Below are 27,821 nucleotides of genomic sequence, written 5' to 3'. Positions count from 1 at the left end.
ATATTGGTAGCCTTCAGCTGCACACATCAACATGGATGAATCTCACAAATGTAATGTTGAGCAGAAGCCAGATGCAAGTGAGTACATCAGTGTAATTTCATGTGAAAAATGCAGGCAGCGTGCAACTGTGCTTAGCAATGCATGCTTAGGTGGCAAAATTATAAAGTGAAGGAGGCGATCACCTCAAGGGGCAGGACATCAGTGACCTTTCTGGGAAGAGGGCTGTTGATGGGATGGGCTGGAGGGAAGTTCTGGGGAGTCAGGACTTGGGGGCTGGTCATGTGGGGTTTGCTTTTTGATAGTGCATTGGACTGTTTAGGTTTGTGGCACATTGTTATATGTGCCACACTTGACAGTAAAAAATGATTTTGAAAAAATAAAAGTGTTTCAAACATGTCTGTCAGCTCCCAGAAAACCCACCCCATGTATGCTGTGCCCATGCACGCATGCATGAACTCATGTGAGCTCTGAGTGTACATACTCACATGTGCAGTGGCACGCACACATGCATCTGTGTGTGCAAATTCATGTGAGTTGGAAGTGTACACACTTATATGTGCTAGGCCATGCACATGTATCTGAGTGTGTGTACTCATGTGAGCTGTGTTTGCACACTCACAGTGCTGTGCCATGCATACAAGCATCTGAGTGTGCACACACGTGAGCTGTGAGTTCACATACTCATGTGTGCTGTGGACATCCTTCTGACGTTTGCCTGGCCTGGGTTTGAAGGGCCGGGCTTGCTGGTCTGGGAGGATTTGCAGAGAAACCTAACAATCCAATGCACTATCAAAAAGCAAACCCCAGGTGACCAGCACCCAAGTCTTGACTCCCCAGAACCTCCCTTCAGCCCATCTCATCAGCAGCCCTGTCCCCAAAGATCACTGACATCCTGCCTCTTGAGGTGATCGCCTCCTTCCCTGGCATTTTTGGGCAGACACAGGTCAAGAAGGTGATCTGAGCTCAGGTGTCAGAGCCTGTCCCCTGCAAAGTGTGAACAGTTGTCAAAGGAGAACAGTGGGTTAGGGAGTGTTTTGCAGATGGCCGACCTCCGAACTCTCCTCCGGACCCCAGAAGGCAAAAGGGAGCTCTTTGGGGACAGGAAGGTGAGTGCGGATTGTGGCCACTGTGTGGGGTGATGATAAAACATCACAGGAGAGGACTTGGGCAGCTCAGGGAGAGGGCAGCTCTCAGTTGGTGAGAGGTGAGATCAGGTCTCCTCTCCTCTAAGGAGCCATGGAGGGTGGCCCCAGAGCCCAGGGAGGAGGGGTCCCTTTTTCTGAAGTGAGAGGAGGGAGTGGGACAGAGGAAGGAACTGGCGAGGTGAGGAGGAGAGGGGATTTCCCCTTGGAGGCTCTCCTGCCTGGGGTGTCCCTGGAGCCTAGAGAGGTCCTGGGAGAGGGGCTCAGTGGTGGCTGCATGGGTGCAGGGCTCAGTGATGGCTGCGTGGGTGCAGGGCTCAGTGATGGCTGCGTGGGTGCAGGGCTCAGTGATGGCTGTGTGGGTGCAGGGGCTCAGTGGTGGCTGCATGGGTGCAGGGGCTCAGTGGCGGCTGTGTGGTTGCAGGGCTCAGTGATGGCTGCATGCGTGCAGGGCAGCACGTGGGCTGCTCCTTTGGAGGGGATATCTGCAGAGTGAAGATTGCTCCTCCACTTTCAGAGAGGATCCTGAGGCTCAGAGGATCAGTAGCTATGAGGAGAGTGGGGCCATTTTCCTCCCACCCCCACCTCTTGTCCCTGCATCTTCCCATCCCTGACATCCTGGCCTTCCTGGATATTGGATTTTGGGGTTTGCTTGGAGTGACACAGCAACATAGGCCCCAGAGTTATAGAGCTGAGATGAACTTTCAAGCCCACGAGTCCCATTCAAACTAAGACCCATTCACTGAGCACCTGCTCTGCCCCGGCACTGGGGTTGGCTCTGGGGACATGGCTGTGGTTTAAGCAAAGTTCATGAGCTCCTGGAGCCAGTGTTTCTAGGGGATGGGGAAGCAAGGAGCAGTCAACATCCAGAGGAACAAGGAAATAAGCCAGAAACCAGAGACCATGAGGGCTCTAAAGGGTCCCCAGCCCCTTGGCGTGGGCAGGGTGGGGCTTCCCGGCGGGAGTGAAGTTGGAGGCCAGCTTGAAGAGCGGATGCAGTTCCTGCGGCTGCTGTTAACAAATGACCATGAACCTCACCGACTAACACAGCACACGCTCCTTCTCTCACAGTCCTAGAAGCCAGAGTCTACAGTCAGTTCGTCTGGGCTAAAGTCAAGGAGTCAGTGGGGTGGCTCCTTCTGTGGGCTCTGAAGGGACCATTTCCTTTCTTTCCTTGCCTTTCCAGCTTCTGGAAGTCCTCTGCATTCTCAGCCACTCCCCACAGAGCCCCCACCTGTCACTCCATCATCCCACTTTCTAACTTCTGCTGACCCTTTCTGTGTCCCTCTTATAAGTACCCTTGTGTCACATCAGGCCCACCCTACAATCAGGATCATGTCCCCACTTTAGAGTCTGCCTTGATCACATGTGCTAAGTCCCTTTTGCCATATAAGACATTCCAGGGCTCCAAGCGTCATGACATGGATGCTTTTGGGGGCCATTCTTCGGCCCATGATAGAGGGAATGGTCAGTAGGAATGAAGCAGGTGTGGGTGACAGCCCCGGGCACTCCCCTTCTCCTTCAACTCTGACCCATTCTGAAATTTCCAACTGTGCTCATCCATTCTGAACCCACTCACCCAGAGGGAGCAGGCAGGGACTCTGGAAGGAAGATGTGTGACCCACGGGTGAGCAGTGGGAGGCAGGGTCTGCCCTCCTGGAGGCACTGGCTGGGCCCCGCGTCAGGGCAGTGGAGGTCTGTCCTGCAGCAGTTGCACCACGGCTGCCTGAAGGGACAGACGGGAGCCTGATGCTGGTCACCTGGAGCCCAGCCACTGGCTCACATGTGACCTGGAACAGGTCCTCGCCCTCTCCAGGCCTCAGTTTCTGTCTCTGTCACATGGGGTGTTGGGACATGGGGACCTGTGCCTGTGAGATTCCAGGTGTTCACTGAGGACCCAGCCTGGGGCAGGGGGCTCCTCCTGGTGGGTGCTGGCCTTGTGAGCACCCTGTTTACATCGTCATGGGACACGTGGAGGGGTGGGTGGCGGCCCAGCAGCTGGGGCTGCACAGGAGCCAGAGGGTTGCACAATGACGGGGTAGCAGCCGGCAGCCTCTGCAAAGGTTTTTTTTTTATGGAGTGCAGCTGGAAGGGCAGCCAGGGAGGCGGCTCAGCCCGGAGGGAACAGTCAGGTCTCGGGGGCTGAGAGTTCAGAGGTCTCAACCTCCCACTACGACAGGGCCAGCCGGGGTGGGCGAGAGGGTGACCCTGAGGGAGGGCTGTCTGAGTGCCACTGTCCCTCTTCCTCTGGAGGTGGCAGCCACAGGCCTCCTGAATGCAGAAGCCCAGAGCTGGAGGCCCCCACAGAGGTCAGTTCAAGGGTGTCAGAACTGGGACCACAGTCCAGGCCCGCTCACTCCCAAGCTCAGAGACCCCCGTCCCACCTCCCTGCTGCACAGATGGGCATCCGGAGGCCATGGTCATTTGGGGCCAGGGGCAGGGAGAAGGAGGGTGGTGGGAGGCAACATCTCGGGGGCACATTCTGTCCTGGAGTGTGAGTAGGATCCTCCTCATGCTGTTTAATTCAGTGCTCACGCATCCAGTTTATCTCCTTCAGTGGAACCCCAACTGTTAAGAAAACATTATCGGCCAGGCACATTGGCTCACACCTGTAATTCCAGCACTTTGGGAGGCCAAGGCAGGCAGATCACAAGGTCAGCTGGCAATATGGTAAAACCCCGTCCCTACTAAAAATACAAAAATTAGCTGGGCATGGTGGCAGGCACCTGTAGTCCCAGCTACTTGGGAGGCTGAGGCAGGAGAATTGCTTGAACCCGGGAGGTGGAGGTTATGGTGAGCAGAGATGACACCACTGGGCGACACAGTGAAACTCCATCTCAAAAAAAAAAGAACAAAGAAAGAAAACAACATTATCTCCATTTGACAGGTGGAGGAACCGAGGCTCAGGGGCTCGGAGGCTCATCTGAGCTCAGCCTCCTGATGAGGAGCCCCGCTGTGCTCCTCAGGCCCCTGCAAGGGATCTTGGGACTCCGAAGCCAGGCTGCAAGGTGAACGCGACCCAGACAGAGCCAGGAGAGCACAGCCCATCTGTGAGTGAGCAGGTGGGTTTGTGATCCGCTCTCCCCTGAGGCAGAGCATGGCCCATCTCTGAGTGAGCGGGTGGGTTTGGGATTTGTGATCCGCTCTCCCTTGAGGCATTTGCAGGGCAGACACAGGGAGTTGAGAAGGTGGTCTGAGCTGGGGTGTCAAGACTTGTCCCCCGCAAGGTGGGAACAGCCATCAAGGGAGAAGTAGCTTCATGTGGTGGACACCGATGCAGGGACAGTGTGAATGGGCAGAATCTCCAGACCCGGTTCCCCCAGAACCCACAGGACCCCAGAAATCACTACAGTTACTGCTGACCCTCCAGATTTGGGAGAGCTGTGGGAATGGGGGTCGTGGTTTCCCTGGTGGCCCTCAACCCTCCCCCAAGTGCTCGCCTCTCCAATAATTGGTAAGGTCACAGCTCTCCATGCCCTCTTCCCGACCTCAGCCCCCCAACACCCAATAGGCTCCTCTCAGCCAGGGCCCAAAGACTGAGGGGCAACGGCCTACTCTCTGGGGCCACTGTGTGTGTGGAGAGCCCAGGCCGCAAGCGGGAGTGAGAGCAGGGCCTGGAAGGTGGACATGGCTGCCTAAGCCTGGCAGGTGGATGGAAGCCTAGATGGGGCCAGAGTGGCTGGGGGCCTGGCAGGGGTGGCCCACTCTGGGTGGAGCAGAGGGTTGGGGGCAAGTTCACGGTTCCCAGTGCTGCGCTTCCAGCTACTCTGGGCAGTGTCCTTGGACCTCCTGCTCATTGAAATTGCTCTCTGCCTCAGTTTCCCCATTGCTGGATGGGTGGCAGGGAGGGTGAAATAGATGTGAGAAAGGGTTCTTCATGTGACCAGACGTGCACAGTGGGGCTTAGTGGGAGCTCCCTGTAAGCCGGGTGGCTTCCCAAGTGCTGCACCTGTCACCTTGCATCCCAGGGCATCCAGGAGGTCAGCGCAGCAGAGCCAGCCTTCCTGCTGGACAGAGGCAGAGGCCAAGGTAGGGAGGGGGACATCTCTTGCCCAAGACCATGAAGCCGGAAGTAAGCGGAGGAGCCAGGACTTGAGCCGGGCTGCCTGACTCGGAGCCGGCCCTCCACAGCGCCACATGACCCCGAGACCTGGTGTGCCCCAGTGCTCAGCTGTCATAGAAACCCTTTAAAGGCCCGTGTCTTTGCAGTTATGCCCAGTCATGTGTTAGATGGGTCCCCAGGAAGAACCCTGGCCAGTGGTGGTTAGGCTGCCCCAGTGCCCTGCTGGCTGAGAACCGTGTGCTTGTAAACTTTATTTTCCATACAGTAGAGAAACATACAGTACAAGCAACACTGGGAATCCATTTTCAGCAAAGCTCACAAATGCCCCTTGAGACACACTCGTTCCCTGGATGAGGGGGTGATGCCCAGGAGCCTGCATGCCTCTGGGCGGCACTTCCATGCGAGCGGCTGCTGCATCCCAGAGCTGCGTGGGAAGGGGAAGCCGGCTCAGTCCTCACACCCCGCAGCTCCACGTCCACTGTCCTCTGCAGGCCGCCCCATGGCCGCCTTGGGGAGGAGAAGCTTCCCCATGCAGCAGCCAACTTTCCACGTGTTCCCCGCGGCCTCCTGCCTGCCTGGGGAGGAAAACCTCATGGCAGGGTGGGGCTCAGCTCCGCAGCCAGGGGGCATTCACTCAGTGCCTGCTCCGGGCTGGACCCCACCCCCTCACCCCGAAGGGATCAGATGTGACCTGTCCTCCAGGGACCCCAGGCTGGCAGGCAGCAGCCCTGGCCCTACAGCTTGGTAAGTCCTAGGGCAGAGGGAAGCTGGGGCCTCAGGTCAGGTGGGCGTTTGTCAGGGGGGAAGAAGCTTGGCAGCCCAGACCTGCAGTAGGAGGGGCAGAAGCAGGGGATACTGCAGATGGGTGTTCACAGGGGCAGAGGCGGGAAGCTAGGAGAGGAGGGGACCTCCATGGAAGGCAGTTTTGTGAATATCCAGAGAACTTGGAAGTGACTTTCAGGATCATCTGTACAAGGGGATGTTGGGCTTCCCTCCTCGGCACTGGGATGTGGATCCAACACTCCCCAGGCGGAAATTCGGGCCCCTGGCCAAGCCCAGCCTCCGCTCTGCCCCGGACCGCCAGGAGGAGGCTGCCGCCCTGCTGAGGACCGACGGTGGTCCTTCGTCCTGATCTCGGGGAGCGCTGCCCTCCGTTGTCTGCAGGCTCTGACGCGTGGCGCTGGAGGAATGCGCCCCTCACATGACCACCTCGGGTGCGATGCTGAAGAGGAGGTCGTCGTTCCCCCGCCGCACCTCCAGTAGGAGAGGAGACTCGGTCAGCACGGCCTCCTGCAGCTCACTCGAGTCCACTAGAGGACGCCCGTTGACCTTGACGATGATGTCACCATCTTGGATGCCGCCTCTGCCAACAGGAGAGACGGGGTCACCACCCACCGCCTCCCCAGGCACAGCCTTCCCAGGCCCGGCCCAGAGCGAGGCACAGTCAGGGTCGATGACAACATTTCAACAAAAGTCATTTCGATGGGAAAGAACAGTGCCCCAGCCCCAAAGCTCTCACACCGGAAGAAAACCAATGTCACACGACAGGCAAACAACCTTTCAAACTGCTTCTCCCATGCGTCAGAAGGGTGGGTTCAAGCTCCCGCTGCAGCCCTCCTAGCTGGGCCAGGCACTCTGCCCCCTTGTGCCTCAGTTTTCATGTCCACCGTCCTATGTGGAAACGCACTTTGCAAATTATAAAGGCCCAGGAGTAGGTTCTGCTGTTACTGCAGTTACGAAGATGTCTATGTGAGAGGCAGAGCTCACGGGACCAGCCTTCTCTCTGCATGAGGCTCACTGAGACCTCCCCACTGCCGGGAAGGAAGGTGATGGTACTGTGCTCAGCTGCGTGGGCACCAGCATCAAGACCCTCACATGCCAGCCGTGTGACCTGGAAGAGTAACTTCTCTAAACCTCAGTCCCTCCATCTGTAAAATGGATGAGGGCAGGACCCTGCACCTCCCTGGCTGCAGTGAGGATTAACTGAGATGTGTGTGGAAAATTTCACCCAATTTCAACAATTTTTACGGCAGGCCTGCTGCAGGCAGGACAAGTGTGCCGTCTGTGCTCATCACAGAAGGTCACGCGGGGCCTCCCACCTTCAAGCCCAGCCTCTGAGGATGCACAGTACAGTCGGCCCTTGAACAACATGGGGTTGAACTGTGTGGGTCCACTTATATGTGGATTTTTCCCACTGCAGATGAAGACCGAGGCTAAGGAGGGGAGGCAGCTGGTTCAGAGCCCTTCTTGGGGGTGGGTCAGCCATGCCAGCATGTGGTAGTGTCGCTGCACGCCTGCCTCAGCCTATGGTGTTGCAACGCTTAACATTTCTCTAGTACTGGAAGACTTCAAAGAAAGCAATCCTTTATCCATTTCATCTACAAAGTCTCCTGGGGGTAGAAATCCCAGCATTTTGGGAGGCCGAGGCAGGTGGATCGCCTGAGGTCAGCAGTTCAAGACCAGCCTGGCCAACATGGTGAAACCCCGCCTCTACTAAAAATACAAAAATGATTAGCAGGGCATGGTGGTGGGCACCTGTAATCTGAGCTACTCAGAAGGCTGAGGCAGGAGAGTCGCTTGAGCCCAGGAGGCAGAGGTTGCAGTGAGCTGAGATCGCGACACTGCACTCCAGTCTGGGCAACAAGAGGGAGACTGTCTCAAAAAAAAAAAACACACAAAAAAAAAACAATAGGCTGAATTATCTCCATTTTACAATGAGGAAGCTGAGTCCCAGAAAGACCCAGGACCCAGGCCGGTCCCCAGCTGGTGAAAGAGTCTGGCTTGGAGTGGGTTCTTAGCCCAACAGGGACTCTTCAGCCTCTGCTTGTCGAAGGAAATGACATTATGGGACTTAGGACGTACACAGTCAGGGCTCTAGGGACCATTCAGCTCTCCAGCCTCCTCTGGCTTAGCAGACATGCTAGAATCCACCTGCCCCTTCCCGGTCACTTTGCTGGGAAGCTCAAGGTCACATGAGGTCAGTGGGGCAGCCCCAGCCCAGACCTCACGCCTGCCCCATGCCTCAAGCGATCTCCTCTGGCAGAGCCTACCTCTGAGAAGGTGAATTCGGCGCAACCTCTTGCACATAAATTCCACTGCTGACCTCTGGGAAGTCCGGGTTGCTGGCCTTCAGCTCATCCACCAGGCTGGAAAGAGTCTGCCGTCAAGGCCCCTCCTCTGAGCCTTTGCCCAGCTCCTTGGTATGAAGCTGCCCCTCCCTCCCTCCAGCACCAGGCCAGAAGAGGAGCCACCTCTGGGCCCCCATACTGCCCTGTCCCACCACTGGCCACTCTGTGTCCCCTACCAGATGTGCTTCTCAAGAGAAACGTGGTAGCAATAGCTGGTTAGAAGCGTGAAGAGAGGAGAGAGAGTGGGTAGACAGGTGGGAGGAGGGGCGGGAGGATGGATGGATGGATGGATGGATGAATGAAGGAATGATGCTGGATGGGTGGATAGAAGGAAAAATGGACAGACAGGCAATGCTGAGTCATGGAATGGACAGACAATGCTGAGTCATGGAACGTACAGACAATGCTGAGTCACAGAACGTACAGACAATGCTGAGTCACGGAACGGACAGACAATGCTGAGTCACGGAACGGACAGACAATGCTGAGTCATGGAATGAACAGACAATGCTGAGTCATGGAACAGACAGACAGAAGACTGGACAGAGGTGGGATGGACAGACAGCTAAAAGAGACAGAAAACAAAAGATAAATTGGCATACTGGACATTGATAATTTTTTTCAAATGTCACCCCTAGATTAGCAGAGTTGGTGAAACAGGAGGAATGACAGCTTTAGGGACTGTGTGCTTTGAGGAAATGGTCACTTGAGCATTCTTGAGTTCTTCCTAGGCTCCCGATGCAGTGACCTCTCCCTTCTTCAAACCTCGAAGCTCAAGTTTGCACTTCCAGCCTCCCTTCTATCCTGCCCCTGCTTCCTCTCCCCCAGCCCCTTCTTTCTTGCACTCATTCAGCATTTCCAGGCACCTGCTCTGCAGTGGACCTGCTTTTGGGGCAGAGTGGAGGAATAAGTAGGTCACAGTCCTTGCTCCCAAGGAGCTGACAGCCGAGGAGGCAGGATGGGGTGGGGCGGTCCCACCACAGGTGATTCCGACACAGCAGGATGAGTTCAAGGCTGGAGAGGGAGACCAGGGCTCTGTGTGCTATGAGGAGGCACCTTCTGCCACTTGAGTGTCCTGGGAATGCAGAATGGTGTTCCCCCAAATTCGTGTACACCCAGAGCCTCCGAATGTGACCTTGTTTGGAAATAGGACCTTTATAGATGTCATTAGTTGAAGATCTTGAGAAGAGACCTTCTTGGTTTAGAGTGGGCCCTAACTCCAATGATGGATGTTTTCATAAGAGAAACGAGAGACAGATGTGCACACAGATACTCAGAGAGAAAGAAGGTCAAGTGAAGACAGAGGCAGAGACTGCAGGGAGGCAGCCACAAGCCAAGGATGCCTGGAGCCAGCAGAAGCTGGAAGGGGCAAGGAAGTAGCTTTCCCTGGAGCCTCAGAGGCAGAGTGCAGCCCTGCCGACCCCTTGACTTCAGATCCCCGACCTCCAGAACTGAGAGGGAACACATTTCTGCTGTTTTAAGCCACCAGGCTTATAGTCATTTGTTATAGCAGCCATGGAAAGAGATAGCGTCCTGAAAGAGCAAAAGGAATCTATAAGGCAAAGAGGGAAAGGTCCACGCAAAAGGACTGGCCTGAGCAACGGTCAGAGGCCTGAGTGCATCGGCCCGTCTGGGCACCTGCAAGGAGCCGAACACAGCCAGCCAGGGTCTGGAGGGAAGGTCAGGGTGAGGGATGAGAGGAAGGGGTAGCAGGGGATGGCACTCTTCAGACACTCGCCTTGGTGTGATCGTCCGCATCCGTATGCCGATGAAGCGCTTCTTCCAGTCTGGAAATGAAACACGGCGAGACTCCGTTAGAGCTGCTGTGAAAAGCCACCACGCTCCCTCAGGGGACAGGCAGAGGACAGAAGTTCCCCTGCAGGACCAGGAAGCAGCAGGTGTCATTCTGCTTGAGCTGGCCCAGTCCCCCTGCGGTCCGGCAAAGCTGCCCTCTCCTGACCGTCATCATGGAGCTGAGGGGTATTCTAGCTCTAGTGTGGCTCGCCCCACAGGTGGCTTCATGTCCACCGCATCCTGCATCCAACCATGTGAGCTCCGACATCTGCTCTCCCAGCTGAGCTCCAACCCAACCCCAGTGGCCAGTGGGGCTCTCCTTTCTGGCTTCCATACTGCTGCTTCCCCAAATGTTCCCTGCTTGGAACTGAACTCATCACCTCCCACTGGTCTTCCTCAAAACAATACTCGCTGCTAATGTCCAGTGAGTACTAACCATGTGCCAGGCCCTGTGGCTGGGGCACTGCACACGCAACTCACTGAGATAGTGTCTCCATCCCCCGAGCTGCTCCAATCTGTGAGTTAGCAGGTGTCTCAGATCCAGAAATAAACAAGAGTCAATAAATTTAGAATTTTCATTTTATATAAGAGTTCTGACCACAAGTAGAAATCTATAATAGGTATCTAGAAAATTCCCAAATTCTTGGAAACTAAATAATACACTCTAAATTACTCATCTTCGAATAAGTAAAAAGAGAAATTAGAAATTATGTTCAGCTGAATAAAAATGAATGTATAATATATTAAAATTTGTAGGTTGTAGAGGTAGAGGGAAATTAATAGTACTAAAGTGTCTATATTAGAAAATAAGAAAAGTCTCAAATCAATAACCTCAGTTTCCATCTTAAAAACTATAAAAAGACCAAATAAAACCTAGAATAACCAGAAGAAAAAAAATAATTAAAAGTCTGAATCAATAATAAAGTTGAGTGTGAATTAATAAAGCTGAGAGTGTGAATCAATAAAGCTGAGAGTGTGACTCAATAATAAAGCTGAGAGTGTGACTCAATAAAGCTGAGTGTGAATCAATAATAAAGCTGATAGTGTGAATCAACAATAAACCTGATAGTGCAAATCAATAATAAAGCTGAGTGTGAATCAATAATAAAGCTGAGAGTGTGACTCAATAATAAAGATGAGTGTGAATCAATAATAAAGATGAGTGTGACTCAATAATAAAGATGAGTGTGAATCAATAATAAAGATGAGTGTGACTCAATAATAAAGATGTGTGAATCAATAATAAAGATGAGTGTGAATCAATAAAGCTGAGTGTGAATCAATAATAAAGATGTCTGTGAATCAATAATAAAGCTGAGAGTGTGAATCAATAATAAAGATGAGCATGAATAATAAAGTGTGAGTCAATAAAGAGTGTGAATCTAATAAGAGTGTGACTCAAAGCTGAGCGTGTGAATCAATAATAAAGATGGGTGTGAATCAATAATAAAGATAAGAGTGTGAATCGATAATAAAGCTGAGAGTGTGAATCAATAATAAAGATGAGTGTGAATCAATAAAGATGAGTGTGAATCAATAATAAAGATGAGTGTGACTCAATAATAAAGCTGAGTGTGAATCAATAATAAAGATGACTGGATCAATAATAAAGCTGAGAGTGTGAATCAATAATAAAGATGAGTGTGAATCAATAATAAAGGTAAGAGTGTGAGTCAATAATAAAGTGTGAATCTAATAAGAGTGTGAATCAATAATAAAGCTGAGAGTGTGAATCAATAATAAAGATGAGTGTGAATCCATAATAAAGATGAGTGTGAATCAATGAAGAGTATAAATCAATGAAGAATGTAAATCAAAGAAACACAATAGTGAAAATAAAAAATAAAGCTGATTCTTTAAGATCAATAAAACTGATAAATCTTTAGCAAGATCGATCATGACAAAAAGACACAGTTATCAACATCACAAATTACAGAGGTGACATCACTACAGATTCTACAGATATTAAAAGAATAATAAGAGAATATTGTGAACAACTTGATGTCAATGAATTTAATCACTTAGACAAAAGAAGCAAATTTCTTGAAATTTCCAAACCACCAAAGCTCATTCAAGAAGAAATAGATAACACAAATAGCACTACATCTATTAAAGAAATTGAATTTGGAGTTAAAAATCTTCCTACAAAAAAAAACTTCAAGCCTAAAAGATCTCACTGGAGAATTCCACCAGATGTTTAAGGAAGAAATAGTACTAATTCTATACAAACTCCTCCAGAAAACTGAAAATGAGTGGCCACTTCTAACCTCATTATCTGAATACAAAAACCAGAAGAGAAAACTAGACCCATATCCCTCATGAAAACAGATACAAAAATTCTTTAAACAAATCAAATCCATAAATACATTTAAAAGGATAATACAGCCGGGCATAGTGGCTCATGCCTGTAATCCCAGCACTTTGGGAGGCCAAGGCAGGTGGATCACCTGAAGTCAGGAGTCTGAGACCAGCCTGGCCAACATGGTGAAACCCCATCTCTACTAAAAATACAAAAATTAGCTGGGCATGATGGTGGGCACCTATAATCCCAGCTACGTGGGAGGCTGAGGCAGAAGAATCACTTGCGCCTGGGAGGTAGAGGTTGCAGTGAGCCAAGATCACACCACCGTACTCCAGCCTGGGCGACAGAGTGAGACTCCATCTCAAAAAAAAAAAAAAAATGGATAATACATCACAAATAAGTGATAAGTGAGGTTCATCCCAGGAATGCAAAGTTGGTTTAACATTTAAAAATCAACCAATGCAATTTACCACATTAACAGACTAGAAAGGAACACCATATGATCATCTCCAGAGATGCACAAAAAGCCTCTGACAAAAAGTAACATCTATTCCCAATAAAAACCAGAAATAGAAGGGAACTTTTCAACCTGATAAAGGATACCTATGCAAATTTGTAGCTAGCACCGTACTTAATGGTGAAAGACTGAATGTTTTCTCCCCAAGATCACGAACGGGACAAGGATGTCCACTCTTACCCCTTTCATTCAATATTTTACTGGAAGTTCTAGCCAGGCAAGAAAAAAAAAGGCATTCAGATTGGAAAGGAAGAAGTAAAACTGTCTTTATTCACAGACTGCATAGCCATCTATGTAGGAAATCTGATGGCATCTACAAAAAAAGTTTCTAGAAGCAGTAAGTGAGTTATCAAGCTTACAGGATATCTTATGGTGAACATCCAAAAATCATTTTAATTTGAATATTCTCTTAACCAACCAGCAGAAACTGAAATTTAAAAGAATACATCATTTATAATAGCATCAAAATTAAGAAATACTTATGAATAAATCTGATGAAAAATGCCCAAAAACCAGTACACTGAAAACTATAAAACATTGCAGAGAGAAGTTAAAGAAGATATAAATAAATGGAGAGGTAGTCTGTATTCATGGATCAGAAGAATTACCATTGTTAAAATGCCAAATTTCCCCAAATTGATCTGTAAATTCAATGGAATCCCAATCAGATCATCAGCAGGCTTTATTTTTCTTTTTGTAGAAATTGACAAGCTTATTCTGAAATTCATGTAGAAATGCAAAGGGTCTGAGGAGTCCACACAACTTGGAAAAGGAAGAATAAAGTCGGGGGACTCACACTGCCTGCCTTTTAGACCTACTGTGAGGCCACAGTAATCGAGCCAGTGCAGTACTGAATATTGGCCTAAACACAGACAGCTGGAATGGCACATGGTCATTCTCTTTTGGACAACGGTGCGAAGGCACTTCAGTAGAGAACAGTCTTTCAACAAATGGTGCTAGAACAATTGAATTTCCAAGGCAAAAATAACAAAAACGCCCAAACCTCGATCTGTACTTTGCACTATTTAAAAATATACAAATTCAAAATGCATCGCAGTCCTAAATCTGAAACCTCAAAAAGTAAAACTTCTAGAAGAAATTGTGGGAGAAAAATCTTTCTGATCTTGGGTTAGCAAAGACGTCTTAGATACACCACCAAACGCATGACAAATTAAAAATAAAAAACAGACTTCATCAAAATTTACAAAACTTCTGCTCTTTAAAAACACTGTTCAGAGAATGAAAAAGACAAGCCACAGACTGGGAGAAAATATTTGCAATTTGCTTATCTGATAAAGGGCTCCTATCCAGAATGTAGAAAGAACTCTCACAACCTACTAGTAAGAACACAAATAACCTAAATGTTTTTAATGGGCCAAATATTTAAACACACCAAAGATGAACAGCTCATGAATAAACCATGTGGGAGATGGGGTCAGAGCTGGCTGGGAGGCCTGACCCATGGGTCCAGTGGGCCCTAGAAGGCTTTGGATTTGGCCTTGAATCACCAGACGTGATCTGCCGTTAGTTTTGAAAGGGCTTCTCTGGCTGTGGGAGGGTCTGTGGGGGACGGGGCAGCATCCGGAGGAGCCCAGAGAGGTAATGGTCCAGGGCAGCGAGTGCCCCGGTGCTGGACCCGGAGGTGGAGGTGGAGGCGGAGCGGCGACAAGGCCCGGGGTGGATGCATCCTGAAGGCTGGGCCAATGGACTCGCTGACAGTGGATGAGGCATGTGGGAAGTCCAGAGGGACAGAGGGACAGAGGGACAAGGCTGACATAACTGAGTGGGGACGGCAGGTGGGGCTGCAGGAGCAGGGGGGTCTTGACAGGTGCTCTGAGTGGGAACTGCCTGTGGACATTGGTGGGTCCATCCCACAAGCAGCTGCACGTCTGAGCCTGGAGTAGGAGGGGCCAGGCTGGAGGCGTAAATCGGGGGGATCACTCTCTAGATGGCTTCTAAATCCAGGGGGTGGGATCCTCGACAGGACCTGCACAGCCCACCTGGGACATGGGCCCTTCCCACTCCCACTGCCTGGGAGTCCCCTGCAATCTCCAGAGCCTGCCCCACTCCCTTCCGACAGTCTCTGCTGGAGGTGGGTCACCGCCTCAGAGAGGTCTCCTGCCCCGTCATGCAGCCCTCACCCTCGAGGCCCCAGCCCTGCCCCAGCCTCCTCCCAGCACCCCTCACTCTGATCTGTGGCATCTGGGGGCGTTTTTGTGGCCCGTCTCCCTGCTAGAAGGAAAGCGGGAGGGCAGGACCTCTGGCTCACAGGAGTCCAAGACACAGAGCCAGCATTTGAACAATGACTGTGGTCCCCTCTGACTTAGACCCTCTGTGCGGGTGGGAAAGCAGAGGCCTGGTAATGCCCCTGGGCCAGAGCTGGGGAAAGCACGACTCACTGTGCTCAGGATAGGGGACTCTGAAGCCTCTTCTCCTTGAACTTGAGAGGTGAGCAGAACACACACCAAGTATGGGGCCACCAGCCTCCCTGCCCGTCCTGCTCCCGGCCCTGCTCCTGCCAGGTGGCTGGGCTGCCTTCCCCAGACTTTTCCACTATTGGGAAGGACTCAGGACTCTACCCAGCACAGGGGCCTGAGACCAGGGGACCTTATGGCTTCTGAGACCAGGGAACATTTTGGCTTCTGAGACCAAGGGACCCTGTGACCTCTGAGGCTGGGGAACCCTGTGAACTCTGAGACCAGGGAAACTTACGGTTTTTGAGACCACGGGACCCTGTGACTTCTGAGACTGAGGAACCCTGTGGCCTCTGAGATCGGGGAATCCTGTGATGTCAGAGATCTGGGAACTCTGATGTCTGAGACCAGGGAAAGCACATGTCTTTGTCCCTGTCCCCTCCCCTCCCTACAGCTCTCCCTTGGCTTGTGGGCCACAGGATAAACGAGGGGTTTACCCCCCAGGCCAGAGGTCTCCCACCTATGAACTGCACTGTTCCCCACAGTCCACAGAGGGGCAGATGCCCACAAACGGCCCCACTCCATGAATCAAACACCCCACACCACCCCATGTGGGGCTATACTCTGGTCCTAAGGCTGGTTGGACCCCAAGCCCTCCTGGGGCTCCCCCAACATGCATGGTGGCCACTCTTTACCCTGAAAGCCCCTCAGAGGCCTCTGCACCCCACCTCCAGATGAGAATAATAAATGCACTTAACATCTCCTTGATTTAATAAAAAGATGGTTCATTTCAAACAACTTTAGATTAACTGGGTTTGGATCATTGGATTTTATTAAATAAAAAAGAGAAGCAAGTACAAACACCAGTCAACTTCAGAAGGATTTTAAAATTGCAAGTGTGCCATGCAGCTAAGGTTTATCAGGCTCCTCCGTTAGTCTGCACTGTCCTTGGGGAGGGGACACAGCTCTGAGGACAGGGGATATTTCCCAGGGGGTTCTGGGATGAGGTCAGCACTAACTGGGACAGCCCCTGTACAACAAAGGAGCAAACCTAGGCCCCAGGGGGATCCTGTCTCAGGAGAAAGAGAGAGGCAAGAAGGGAAGAGGACACTATCATCCACTTCCAAGGAAAGTCACCTCACAGCTCAGTGTGTGCAAACAGCAGCTCCGCTAATTTCCAGTAAGGAGGCCAAAGTCAAAGGCACCCATGGAGAATGGGATAATTCAACAGGAAAAACTCGGTCATTAGGGAAAGGAGCATGCTAGGACAGGTCTGGGTGCACCCCTGAATCTAGCTCTGAGCTTCCTAGAAGCCAACAGGAAAAGGGCTCAAAAGATTAGATGGTCCCCACTGTTCAAGAGAAGAAGACTTCAGCTTCTTTGGGAAAGACAGGCTCTGCCTGGCTCCAGATTGTCTTCCAATAATGGACACAGAAGAACAATGGCGGCATCCTCAACAGCAGCTCTTCATGTGACCAGCCCTCATGGCACCAGCCTTGGCTGCACTGGGGTCCATGTGCTTGGCTGACGGGGTCATGGAGGAGGGGGAAACATGAGGAAGCCCCCTGCTCTCAATGAACTGCCAGTGAGGGGGCTGGGAGGAGACAGCAAAGCAATGTGGAAGTGTGAGTTGCTGAGTCAGGCCTGGGCGTTGGCCAGGAGGTGGGCACAGGAGACACAATGGCAGGAGGGAGAAGCTCACTAGGGCTGAAGAGAAGGTGGGGAGGGAGAGGCACCCAGGAAAGGCCCTGCGATTGGAAGCATGGCCCTGCTCTGGAAGGTGGCTGCGACTGCCCACTTAAGGAGGCAATGGGCATGCTCTCACTTGGGAGAGTTGCCTAGTGCCCTGGCGAGACCTCTCCCAGATGGGTGCTCATGGCAATCTAGGAGTGGGCAGGGTGGGCTGGGTATCCCTTTTTGATGGGGTGAGGAAATGGGGGCAAGGAAATGGGGGCTTGGAGGAGGGTGACTTCCAAAGACGAGGTATTGGACTCTGCTTCCCTGGCATAGAGGATATTCTACCATGTGATCTCCATGGGCCACAGGCTGGAAGAGGAAGTACTCAGGAGTGGGTAGATGGATGGAAGAATAGACGGACAGGGATAGAGGGACAGGTGGGTAGACGGATGGATGGATGGGTGGATAGGTAGACAGGTGAATGAGTGGGCGGGTGGATGGGTGGAAGGAAGGAGAGAAGGAAAAAAAGAAAGGAAAAAATAAAGGAAGGAAGAAATGGTGGCCAGGTGGGTGAATGGGTGGATAGGTGGGTGGATGAGTGGATGAATGGATGAGTAGATGGATGGATGGATGGGTAAATGGATGGATGATGGATGGACGGATGGATGGGTGGATGAATGGATGATGGATGGAAGAATTGGTGGTTGGAAGGATAAATGAGTGGTTGGGTGGATGGATGGATATAGGATGGATGGATGATGGATAGGTGGATGGATGGATGGATGAATGGATGAATGGCTGGGTGGATGGGTGGATGGATAGATGGGTGGATGGATGGATGGATAGGTGGATGGGTGGATGGATGGATGGATGGATGGTAAATGGGTAGGTGGAAAGATGGGTGGATGGAAAGATGGGTGGGTGGATGGATGGGTAGATGGGTAGAAAGGTGTGGATGGATGGATGGATGGATGGACGGATGGATGGATGGTAAATGGGTAGGTGGAAAGATGGGTGGATGGAAAGATGGGTGGGTGGATGGATGGGTAGATGGGTAGAAAGGTGTGGGTGGATGGATAGTGGATGGATCGATGGATGGATGGATGGATGGATGGATGAGTGGGTGGATGAATGGATGATTGGATGGATGGGTGGATGGATGGATGGATGGGTGGGTGGGTGAATGGATGGGTGTGTGGGTGGATGGGTGGGTGGATGGATGGGTGGCTGGGTGGGCGGATGGATGGACGGATGAATGAGTGAATGGATGGGTGAATGGATGGATAGATGGGTGGGTGGATGGGTGGATAAGTGGATGGATGGATGGATGGATGGTAAATGGGTGGGTGGAAAGATGGGTGGGGGTGGGTGGATGGATGGATAGAAAGGTGTGGGTGGATGGATGGTGGGTGGATGGATGGATGGATGGATGGATGGATGGATGGATGAGTGGGTGGGTGAATGGATGATTGGATGGATGGGTGGATGGATGGATGGATGGGTGGGTGAATGGATAGATGGATGGATAGGTGGGTGGATGGGTGGGTGGGTGGATGGATGGACGGATGAATGAGTGAATGGATGGGTGAATGGATAGATGGATGGGTGGGTGGATGGGTGGATAAGTGGATGGATGGATGGATGGATGGATGGATGGATGGATGGATGGATGAATGGATGGGTGAATGGATGGGTGGATAGGTGGGTGGGTGGATGGATGGATGGATAGATGGATGGATGGATGGATGGATGGATGGATGGATGGATGGATGGGTGAATGGATGGGCGGATAGGTGGGTGGGTGGGTGGATGGATGGATGGATGGATGGATGGATGGATGGGCGGATAGGTGGGTGGGTGGGTGGGTGGATGGATGGATGGATGGATGGATGGATGGATGGAAGGAAAGAAACACCTGACAACTAAGGAGCAGCCCAAATGAGAGGAGCCCAGGGAGTCCAGGAAGCTGATGGTGGGAACTGAGCTCGGAGATTCCCCAGCCAAAAGGAGACAGCCTTGGAGGGGCAGGGGATGAAGCCGATCACGAATCAATGATAGGCAGGGGGAAGATCCTGAAAGAGGCTGAGGATAAGCTGTCCTGGGGGTCTCACAGCTTTGGGGTGGGCAGACAGGACCTGTCCAGCAGTGAGCAAAGTTCACCCAGCACCTCCGGTGGGCCTTGGTCCCAGGGCTGGGGTGTTAAGGGGCTGTAGCCCTGGGAGACTGCCCCCTGCCTCTGGCCCCCTCCAGGTGAGCTCTTTACCTTTGATCTGCTTGTCTTGGAACTCTGTGAGGAACCGTGTGATGCGGTCTGAGGGGATGGCAAAGGAGATGCCAGCCGTGACCTTGAGCGTGTTGATGCCAATGACCTCGCCATCCTGGGCAGGGAGGTAAGAGCAGGCATCAGTTGGGGGAACCCAGGCAAACCCCTGCCCACAAAGCACTGTGTCCACAGCTCTGTTTCTAGAGGCTGACCCCAGCTGTCAATCCCCCTACAGCCCCCAACTCCCCTGAAAAGCTCACTCTCAGGATCACACCTGTGTCAGTGACCCTACCTCTCCAAATCCTGGAGATCCCCCTTCCCCATCCCTGGAGAGTATTTCCAGGGAAGCTTGCAGCTCGGGCCTGCCCCCAGGCTCTGGCCACTCTGCCTCTAAGAAGCACGGCCACTGGGCCAAGGACACCGCCAAGCCATGTTTGGAGGGACCGAGAGAGGGAGGAACATGGTAAGGCCTGTCGGGGACAGAGACCCTGTCTATCCCTACCTTCCAGAAGTGGGGGGCTGGCAGGTGGGACCAGGGGAGCTCCTTGACCCCCCATCCCTCTCTTTGGAGACCCTCCAAACCTGCCCTGCCCCCCATGAGGCTGGTACCACTTGGGCAGGATCTGACCTGGCCCCTGGGGACCTCACACTCAGGCACACTCCTGGAAAGGAGCCCCACCCCACAGCCTGGCATATACCCCTAGCCCTGCCCTCCCTGTCAGGGCCTGACCAGCTCACCAGGGAACGCTCTGGGGCCTGAGGCAGAGCTCTGGGTCAAGGCACCCTTTGTCCTCCTGGTCCCTGGAAGCTCAGGAGGCAGGAAGAGCATCCTAGTGTGAGATCCAGTAGATTGAGTTCTGTGTCCACCCTCGGCCCTCTGTGCCCATCTCTACTGCCTGGACCATGCGGAGCAGCCTCCTGGGCCTGGCTTTCTGGCCTCCAGCCTAAACCACACACACGAGCTTCCTTGAAACCAGGGCACGGCCTCAGCCCTGCCAAAAGCCTGGGAGACATCTTGGGCACATAGGGTGAAGCCCCATCTGCACACGAGGCCTGAGGCAGCAGGACATGGGCCACCAGCCCCTTTCATTGTCCCCTTGTCTGACCTCCCCCTCCCTAAGCCTCTGAGAGCCTCCTGCAATGCTCATGTTGTGCCTTCTCCCTGGGATTTCTTCTTCCTGTACCCAGTCCTCCTCAATCTCGATGGCCGTTGTATAATGCTCTCACCTCCAGGAAGCCCTCCCTGATCTCACATCAGCTGCCAGGCCTTCCTGCCCAGCATCCCTCCAGAGCTATCTCATGTGGCTCACATGGTGCTTGGGCTTGTTCACATCTGGACACCTCCCCAGCCGTGGATAGGAGCTTCAGGGGTGGGACTGTCCGATCCTTCATGGCCTAGGAGCTCTGAACTGAGCTTCCTGGTTTATTCTGGAAAAATCTCACCTGGGATGAGGCTGAGCTTGACTTTGAGGCTCAAGACACAACTGGGAAGGGGAGAATGAGGGTGTTCCTGTCATCCTGTGTGTACATCCAGGGCAGGGAGGGCTGAGGTGAGCAGCCCCACACCTGCGTCTCCCTTGCCCCAGCTCCCCTGACAGGCACATGGCCCTGGACTGAGCTGCTGCTCATGGGTGAGTCCTCATTCCTGGTGGCCACTAGCATCCCCGAGGTGCTTGAGGCAGCCTTGGTCTTTCCTCCTTCCAGGCCTCCGGCCCAGCTGCACTCCCGACTGTTGGTGTAAATGTTCTAGGACCATATTGTGGGGCCTGTCCCACCTCAAGGCTGAGCACCCCCATGTGAGAAGAACCCCAGAAACCTGAGAGATTTTGGCTCTAGGGGACACTTACCAGGTTCACCAGTGGTCCCCCGGAGTTCCCGTACTGCAAGGGGAGGAAACAGCATTAGCTGTGCCTGACCCCGCCTGAGGCTTCCTGGAGCCCCTTCTCCAGATCTACCTCTAACCAGTGCAGAGACACATAAGCAGGTCTCATCCTCAGCAGCATCGAAAGGCCTCAGTGCTGCCCCCATTTCACAGATAAGAAGGCCATGTGGATGGCTGCCTGATGACCGAGGTCTGACTGTCACTGTTCTCTGCACAAACCATACGCTTCGGCATCTACACCCTGGAGGCCAGGCAGCACCGCCTGGTGCATGGAGAATGGGGGTATTACTTCCCATCCTGCTGGCCTTGGGGGGCCCTCTACAAAGACTCGGATTCCAGCCAAGTGCCTGAGGTGCAGCAAAGCTGGATGGACGTGATCTGGGGCATCTGGGTGAAGTGCTTTGTGAATGCCAAACGTGCCACCAACATAATCACAATAATAATGAAAAGCAATGTTGGCCAGGGTGTGTAAGCTGGGCAAAGGTGTTTCCGGGCTGTGGCCATGCCTCTGTTTCTCTGAAAGGCTGCCCGAGCGAGGACAGCAGCCTCTGACTCCCAGCGTGCCTGGCACCCTGGGGTGGAAGTCACAGGGTTAGAGCTCCACCGAATGTAAAGACAGAACTTTCTAGCAAGTGGATGTGTCGAGTGCCAGAATGGCTCTGGGGATGGGGGCAAGCCGAGTCAGAGACTACCTCGAGGTTGAGGTCTCGGGCACAGATGGCAGGTGCCCCGGCCTCCTGTCCCTGGGACTCACGTTGATGATGGCATCCGTCTGGATGTAGTCCATGTCGGAGTCCCGGAGGCCCAGCTCCCTGCCCTCCCGCTGGGCAGTGCTGACGATGCCCGTTGTCACTGTGTTCTGTAGGGCGAAGGGACTGCCGATGGCCACCACAAACTCCCCAGGCCGCAGGTCGGCCGAGTGACCCAGCAACAACACAGGGAGCTTTTTCTAGGAGAGAGAAGCAGAAGACACAGAGAGGGAGTCTTAGCCGTCTACCTTCAGTGGGGACCGGAGTCAGATCCTGGCAGGGGGGTCCCAGGGAAGGCATGCACATCTGTGCAAAGCCACCAGGACTGTGAAGGCTCAGGCAGGTCACCGGTGCAGACCAAGACCAGGGCAGTCCTGTGCTGAGACCCAGGGCTGGAGTACACGGAACAGAGGCTCAGCTGTGCCAGGGACCAAAGGTTCCCCCAGGGCAGGCATGGGTGCTCATCATGTGCAGCTGAGCACAGCCTCCAAGGTCGTTGAGCCCAATGATCTGATGGTCACATGGCCTCTAAAAATCTGGTAAAAGCTGCAGACACCTGGTAAAAACTACTACACCATATGCACCACACACAAACTGATGCATTTGATGGAGAGAGATCTGCAGACCCCTGGAGCCCAGCTAAGGACTCTGACATCCTTGATCCAGTTCCATCTCATCTCCCATTAGAGACACACGGGGGAACGCAGGCCTGGAGAAGGGAAGCCACTAGCCGAGCTCCGCCCCCCGCCGTGCACACTGAGACACCTGCACACCCCTCTTCTGCTTTTGCGCGGGCCCAGCGGAGCCTGTCTGTCTGATTATCTGACTCTGCAACTAGCCTGGCAGCAAGGAGAACAGCTGGGCTCTGTGTTCCAGAAGCTGCGTGGTGCACACTCTGAGAAGGTAATCCCGGGTGCTTGTTAGAAGGTGCCGAAGCGCACACACACACACGATAAATTGGGGAAGGCGGTTCTGTGCTCGTACCCACATCAACTTCCTGGTTCTGGTTTTGCACCCATTACCTAAGATGTCACCGTTGAGGGAAGCTGGCGGAAAGTCTCCTGGGACCTTGTGGCACTACCCTGTAGCTTCCCGTGGATCTGCGATCGGCCAGGTCTCAAGAGCATTGCCCCAACTCAGGAGATCAGTGGGGCAGGACCCCATGCCTCTGACCCTCTGGATGGCTCCCCTCCACCAGGCCACTGGTCCTTCTCATCGTTTCAGTCCTCTTCCCTTTTATTATACACCATCATGTCAAATAAGAAAGTTTCTCTTTGCAGCTTTCAATACGAGGAGAAAGCTGTCAATAATGGGGGTGACGTGGAGCCCCGCACAGGATTACAGGAGCCCTTGGTGGGCGGGCGCTGGTGTGGGAAAGGCTCAGGCCGCTCCTCTATTCTCTGTGCTCAAGAAGCTTCAGTCAACGGCAGAGAGAATCCCAGGTGGCGGAACCAGGCCTGCACATTGGAAGGTGAGGGCCCGGAGAGATGACATTTTCCATTGCTGACCGGCCGAAGAGGCAGAAATAACGTCTGAAATCTCTGTGAGGCCGTGAACTGGGGAGGGTCAGCCCATCCTCCCTGCACCCAAGGAGGGTGCACAGGTGAGGCCGTGAGCTGGAGAGGGTCAGCCATCCTCCCTGCACCCAAGGAGGGGGCACAGGTGAGGGTCAGGAGCCTTTCCCATGGCTCGATTTAATGCCTAGGGGCTAGGAGGGCGTTTCCCACCTCAGCTCATGGCCATGGGTGCTGACCAGGGCCTGCAGGACATGAATCACACTAGCTCTGCTGGCACCCATTTGCCACAGGTGGCTGGTGGGGCGTCCTGCTCAGGCCCACCTGGATACCACCCCACCAGTTCTGCCAGCATTCTGCCATAGCCGCCGGAAGGGGAGACAGACCTGCCCCTAGTCTCGCTCTCCTTTTCCCACGGGGGTCCTCGAGCAGGGGTTGCAAACTGGCCCAAGGCCCAAATGCCGTCCATTGCCTGTTTTGTGAATCAAGCTTCACTGGAACACAGCCACACCCACCTGTGCAGCCTAAGGCTGCATTCTTGCCACAGCAGAGATGCGTGGTTGTGACAGAGACCACAGGGCTTGCAAAGATAAAATATTTACCATTTGGCTTCATGGAAAATTTGTTGGCTGGGCACCATGGCTCACACCTGTAATCCCAACACTTTCGGAGGCCGAGGCAGGAGGATTGCTTGAGCCCAGGAGTTCTAGACCAGCCTGGGCAATACAGCGAGACCCTATCTCTACCAAAAATTTAAAAATTAGCCAGGTATGGTGGTGCATGCCTGTAGTCCTAGCTATATGGAAGGCCAAGGTGGGAAGATCCCTTAAGCCCAGGAGTTTGACGCTGCAGTGAGCTATGATCGTGCCACTGCACTCCAGCCTGGGCAACAGAGCGAGACCCTGAAAAAAAAAAAAGAGAGAGAGAGAGAGAGAGGGGGAGGGAGGAAGGAAGGAAGGAAGGAAGGAAGGGAAGGAAAATTTGGAGGTGGGGTGCAGTGGCTCATCCCTGTAATCCTAGCACTTTGGGAGGCCAAGGCAGGGGATCACCTGAGGTCAGGAGTTCAAGACCAGCCTGGCCAACATGGTGAAACCCATCTCTACTAAAAATACAAAAATCAGCTGAGGGTGGTGGCATGCACCTGTAGTTACAGCTACTTGGGAGACTGAGACAGGGGAATTACTTGAACCTGGGAGGTGGAGGTTGCAGTGAGCCGAGATCCTGCTACTGCACTCCGGCCTGGGTGACAGAGCAAGAACCCATCTCAAAAAAAAAAAAAAAAAGGCTAGGCACGGTGGCTCACGCCTGTAATCCCGGTACTTTGGGAGGCCAAGGCAGGTGGGTCACCTGTGGTCGGGAGTTCAAGACCAGCCTGACCAACATGGAGAAACCCTGTCTCTACTAAAAATACAAAAAAATTGGCCAGTGTGGTGGCACATGCCTGTGATCCTAGCTACTCGGGGGGCTGAGGCAGGAGAATTGCTTGAACCCAGGAGGCGGAGGTTGTGGTGAGCCGAGATGACGCCATTGCACTCCAGCCTGGGCAACAAGGGCAAAACTCCACTTCAAAAAAAAGAAAAGAAAATTTGCCAACTCCTGTCCGTGAGCACACCCCTCAGTGGGTTTCCTTGACTGTAAAATGGAGGTGATGCCCCCAGACTCAATCGCGACCGTGAAAAGGCTGAAAAGCAGGGAAGGGTCCCCATTAGGGGAACTCCTTGGAACCATTAAATCTCCTCTCCCTTGATGGGGCAAGAGGAAACCCCCTTGTAAAAGACTTTATCACAAATGCTGTAAACGTTCATTCAGAAAGAGAGGAAGCCAAATTCAAACCAGCCAAGGTGAACTTCCCAGTCCAAGGGAAGCTCTGGGTCCAACGCTGGTGTGAGGCATGGGACTCAGTGACCTCATGGCATGGGGAGCTGCAAGTAACTCAACTGTGGTCCCCAGGGTCACATAAGCATGGCATTGGGCAAGACAAGAACAAGCTGGAGGGAGGCCGGGGTCCTAGCTGAGCGGGCCGGACCTGCTCCAGTGCGCTGTGATCTTGGGCGAGTTACCTAACTTCCAAGCCTCAGTTGCCCTGTCTGAAATCCCAAGATAATGAGGTCCCTGATATGGTTTGGCTCTGTGTTTCCACCCAAATCTCATGTCAAATTGTAATCCCCACGTGTTGGGGGACGGGCCTGGTGGGAGGTGATGGGATCATGGGGGCAGACTTCCCCCATGCTGTTCTCATGGTGGTGAGTTCTCACAAGATCTGATGGTTTTAAAATGTGTGGCATGTCCCACTTCACTCTCTCTCTCTCTCCGGCTCTGCCATGAGAAGACGTGCCTGCTTCCCCTTTGCCTTCCGTCATGATTGTAAGTCCCCTGAGGCCTCCTGGTCATGCTTCCTGTACAGCCTACAGAACTGTGAGTCAACGAACCCTCTTTTCTTCATAAATGACCCAGTCTCAGGTAGTTCTTTATAGCAGTGTGAAAACAGACTCATACAGGCCCTTTCCTCCCAGGCCTGTGGTGAGAATTAGAGGAGTGCAGTCAGCGCCTGGCTGAGAGCAGGCCTTCCAGAAACAGCTGGTGGAGGAACAAGAGGATTCTGGGGGCCTCAGTGCAGGCCTCTTCTGGGTCAGCTGGTGGGAGGTACAGACGTGAAGGTGGAGGGATGGGGTCCCTGTCCCAAGTGTTCCCCACTGCAGCCCCCTGGCCTCCACGCCCAAACCCAGATGCCATCCCATGGGGCAGGTGCATCCCCAGTAGTGGGCCCAGGTAAGACAGTGAAGAGCCTCTGTGGGGTGTGATATGGGACCACAGCCCACCCACTGTGGGCCACATGCTTCCTGGCTCTGCCCTGCACCTAGCGGCTCAGGGAGCGCAGGGCAAGGAGTCCAAAGACCTGGGTTCTAGTTCTTTTCTGAGCCGTGACCCTGGGCCAGCTGCCAGTCCTTCCTGGGCCCAGTTTCCTCCACCTGGCCGATGGAAGGTGGGGCTAGCTTGCCTCTGGGGTCCGGCGTCTGGGAAGAGGCCACCATGCCCAGCCCCAGGTGCTTCTGCCCCTCTGCCCACGCCCACCCACCTTGGGATGGATCTTGATGGTGGCAATGTCCGACTTCTTGTCGATGTCTTTGATGGTGGCCTCATAGGAGTCCCCATTCTGTAGCTGCACCTTGAGCTGCTGCCTGCCCGGGGCAGCACTGTTGCTGGACACCACGTGGGCATTGGTGATGATCAGGCCGGCCTCTGACATGATGAAGCCAGAACCGCTGGACAGGGGCACGTTGCGGCCAAACAGCGGGTGTCTGCAGCCAGGGAGACACAGGCGGGCATTTAGGGTGGGGCTAGGACACGGGGGAGTCAGGCGCAGTGGTGGGGCTGGTCAGCGAGGAGCAGAGCCAGTGTGTGGCTGATAGAACACAGGTCTGGAGTCCCTCAAGCTCCCATTTGAATCCTGGCCCTGTGACCTGGCCAAGTCACCAGCGCCTGCACCCATTCACAGCCATAAAGAGGTGATGATGATCACCTCTGGCTGCAATTTGCTGAGATGAGACGGGCTGCCTGCGACATGTCAGATGACTCCCAGCTTGCACTCACCATCCTGACTACGGAACACGGAGCCAGACAGACCAGGATGCTAATCCCAAGTCCAGGCCCCACTTATTATCTGCCTGACCGTGGGCAGGTCAGTGAAGCTCTCTGAGCTTTGGTCTCCCCATTTGGGAAGTGGAACAACACCTCCTCCGCCGAGTGGTGACGCCTGGGCTCTAAAACGCCTCTCAACAAACAGGACAATAATTGGCCCTAGGGGAAAAGCCCCATAGCACACACAGCATCCTCCAGGGCTGCAGCAGGTACCCAGGAAGGGAGGCTCCCCAGAGGCTGGGGCAGATTCCTGATCATCCCGACAGGGTGAGTGCTGGGAGGGCTGAGAAGGCTTATTCCCACCTCCCTCCACCCTCACCCCCAGGCTAGCTGCCTAAAGCCCCAAATGTGGCAGTGCTGGCAGTAGGCAGATGCAGAACCCGAGCCCTAGACACCCTGAGGGCAGGGGTGCACAGGCACAGATGAGGCCAGCCTGGGCCCTGCCCTCTGTGAACGGAGTGGAGCTGGCCTGGGTTTGCATTGGTGTTCGCCGATGGGCAACAATCCCCAGTTCTCACCAGAGCTCTCTGAGTAGAAACCACAGCCCCACGTCCAGCAGGGGAGGAGGCTGAATGCCAGACACAGCCTGGGACCTTCTGCAGGGTGGGAACCTTCGGGACCCCAGCGTGGGGCCCAGCCCAGAGCAGGTACTCACTCCCTGAGGCTGCTTAGTAGAGATGAGCAAGGAAAATGTGCGAGGGACAAAGTATGGAGGGATGGGAACGTCTGGCACATGC

The 27,821-nt window shown here is 53.4% G+C and overlaps 1 protein-coding gene across 2 annotated transcripts in view; it reads right to left on the bottom strand.

The window, feature by feature from the left end:
• Positions 1–5,441: 5,441 nt before the first annotated feature.
• The window catches only part of HTRA3 (HtrA serine peptidase 3), a 38,285-nt gene continuing 15,905 nt past the window's right edge, over positions 5,442–27,821 (bottom strand). The window contains exons 3-9 of one of the 2 annotated variants that reach the window (XM_016951312.4): positions 26,522–26,744; positions 21,937–22,131; positions 21,148–21,180; positions 19,301–19,415; positions 10,072–10,120; positions 8,256–8,351; positions 5,442–6,568 (exon numbers count right to left, since the gene is read on the bottom strand). In XM_016951312.4, the coding sequence (XP_016806801.1) occupies positions 6,403–6,568; positions 8,256–8,351; positions 10,072–10,120; positions 19,301–19,415; positions 21,148–21,180; positions 21,937–22,131; positions 26,522–26,744 (877 nt within the window). In that variant the 3' untranslated portion in view covers positions 5,442–6,402. Of the gene's footprint in view, positions 6,569–8,255; positions 8,352–10,071; positions 10,121–16,159; positions 16,955–19,300; positions 19,416–21,147; positions 21,181–21,936; positions 22,132–26,521; positions 26,745–27,821 lie in introns of those variants that run through there. The other variant, XM_024356013.3, reaches the window with a different exon arrangement.

This window comes from Pan troglodytes, chromosome 3 (genome assembly GCF_028858775.2).
Source record: "Pan troglodytes isolate AG18354 chromosome 3, NHGRI_mPanTro3-v2.0_pri, whole genome shotgun sequence".
NCBI classification, from domain to species: domain Eukaryota; kingdom Metazoa; phylum Chordata; class Mammalia; order Primates; family Hominidae; genus Pan; species Pan troglodytes.
The sequence above is the reverse complement of the archived record's forward strand: the minus strand, read 5'-3'. Positions and strand labels throughout refer to the sequence as shown.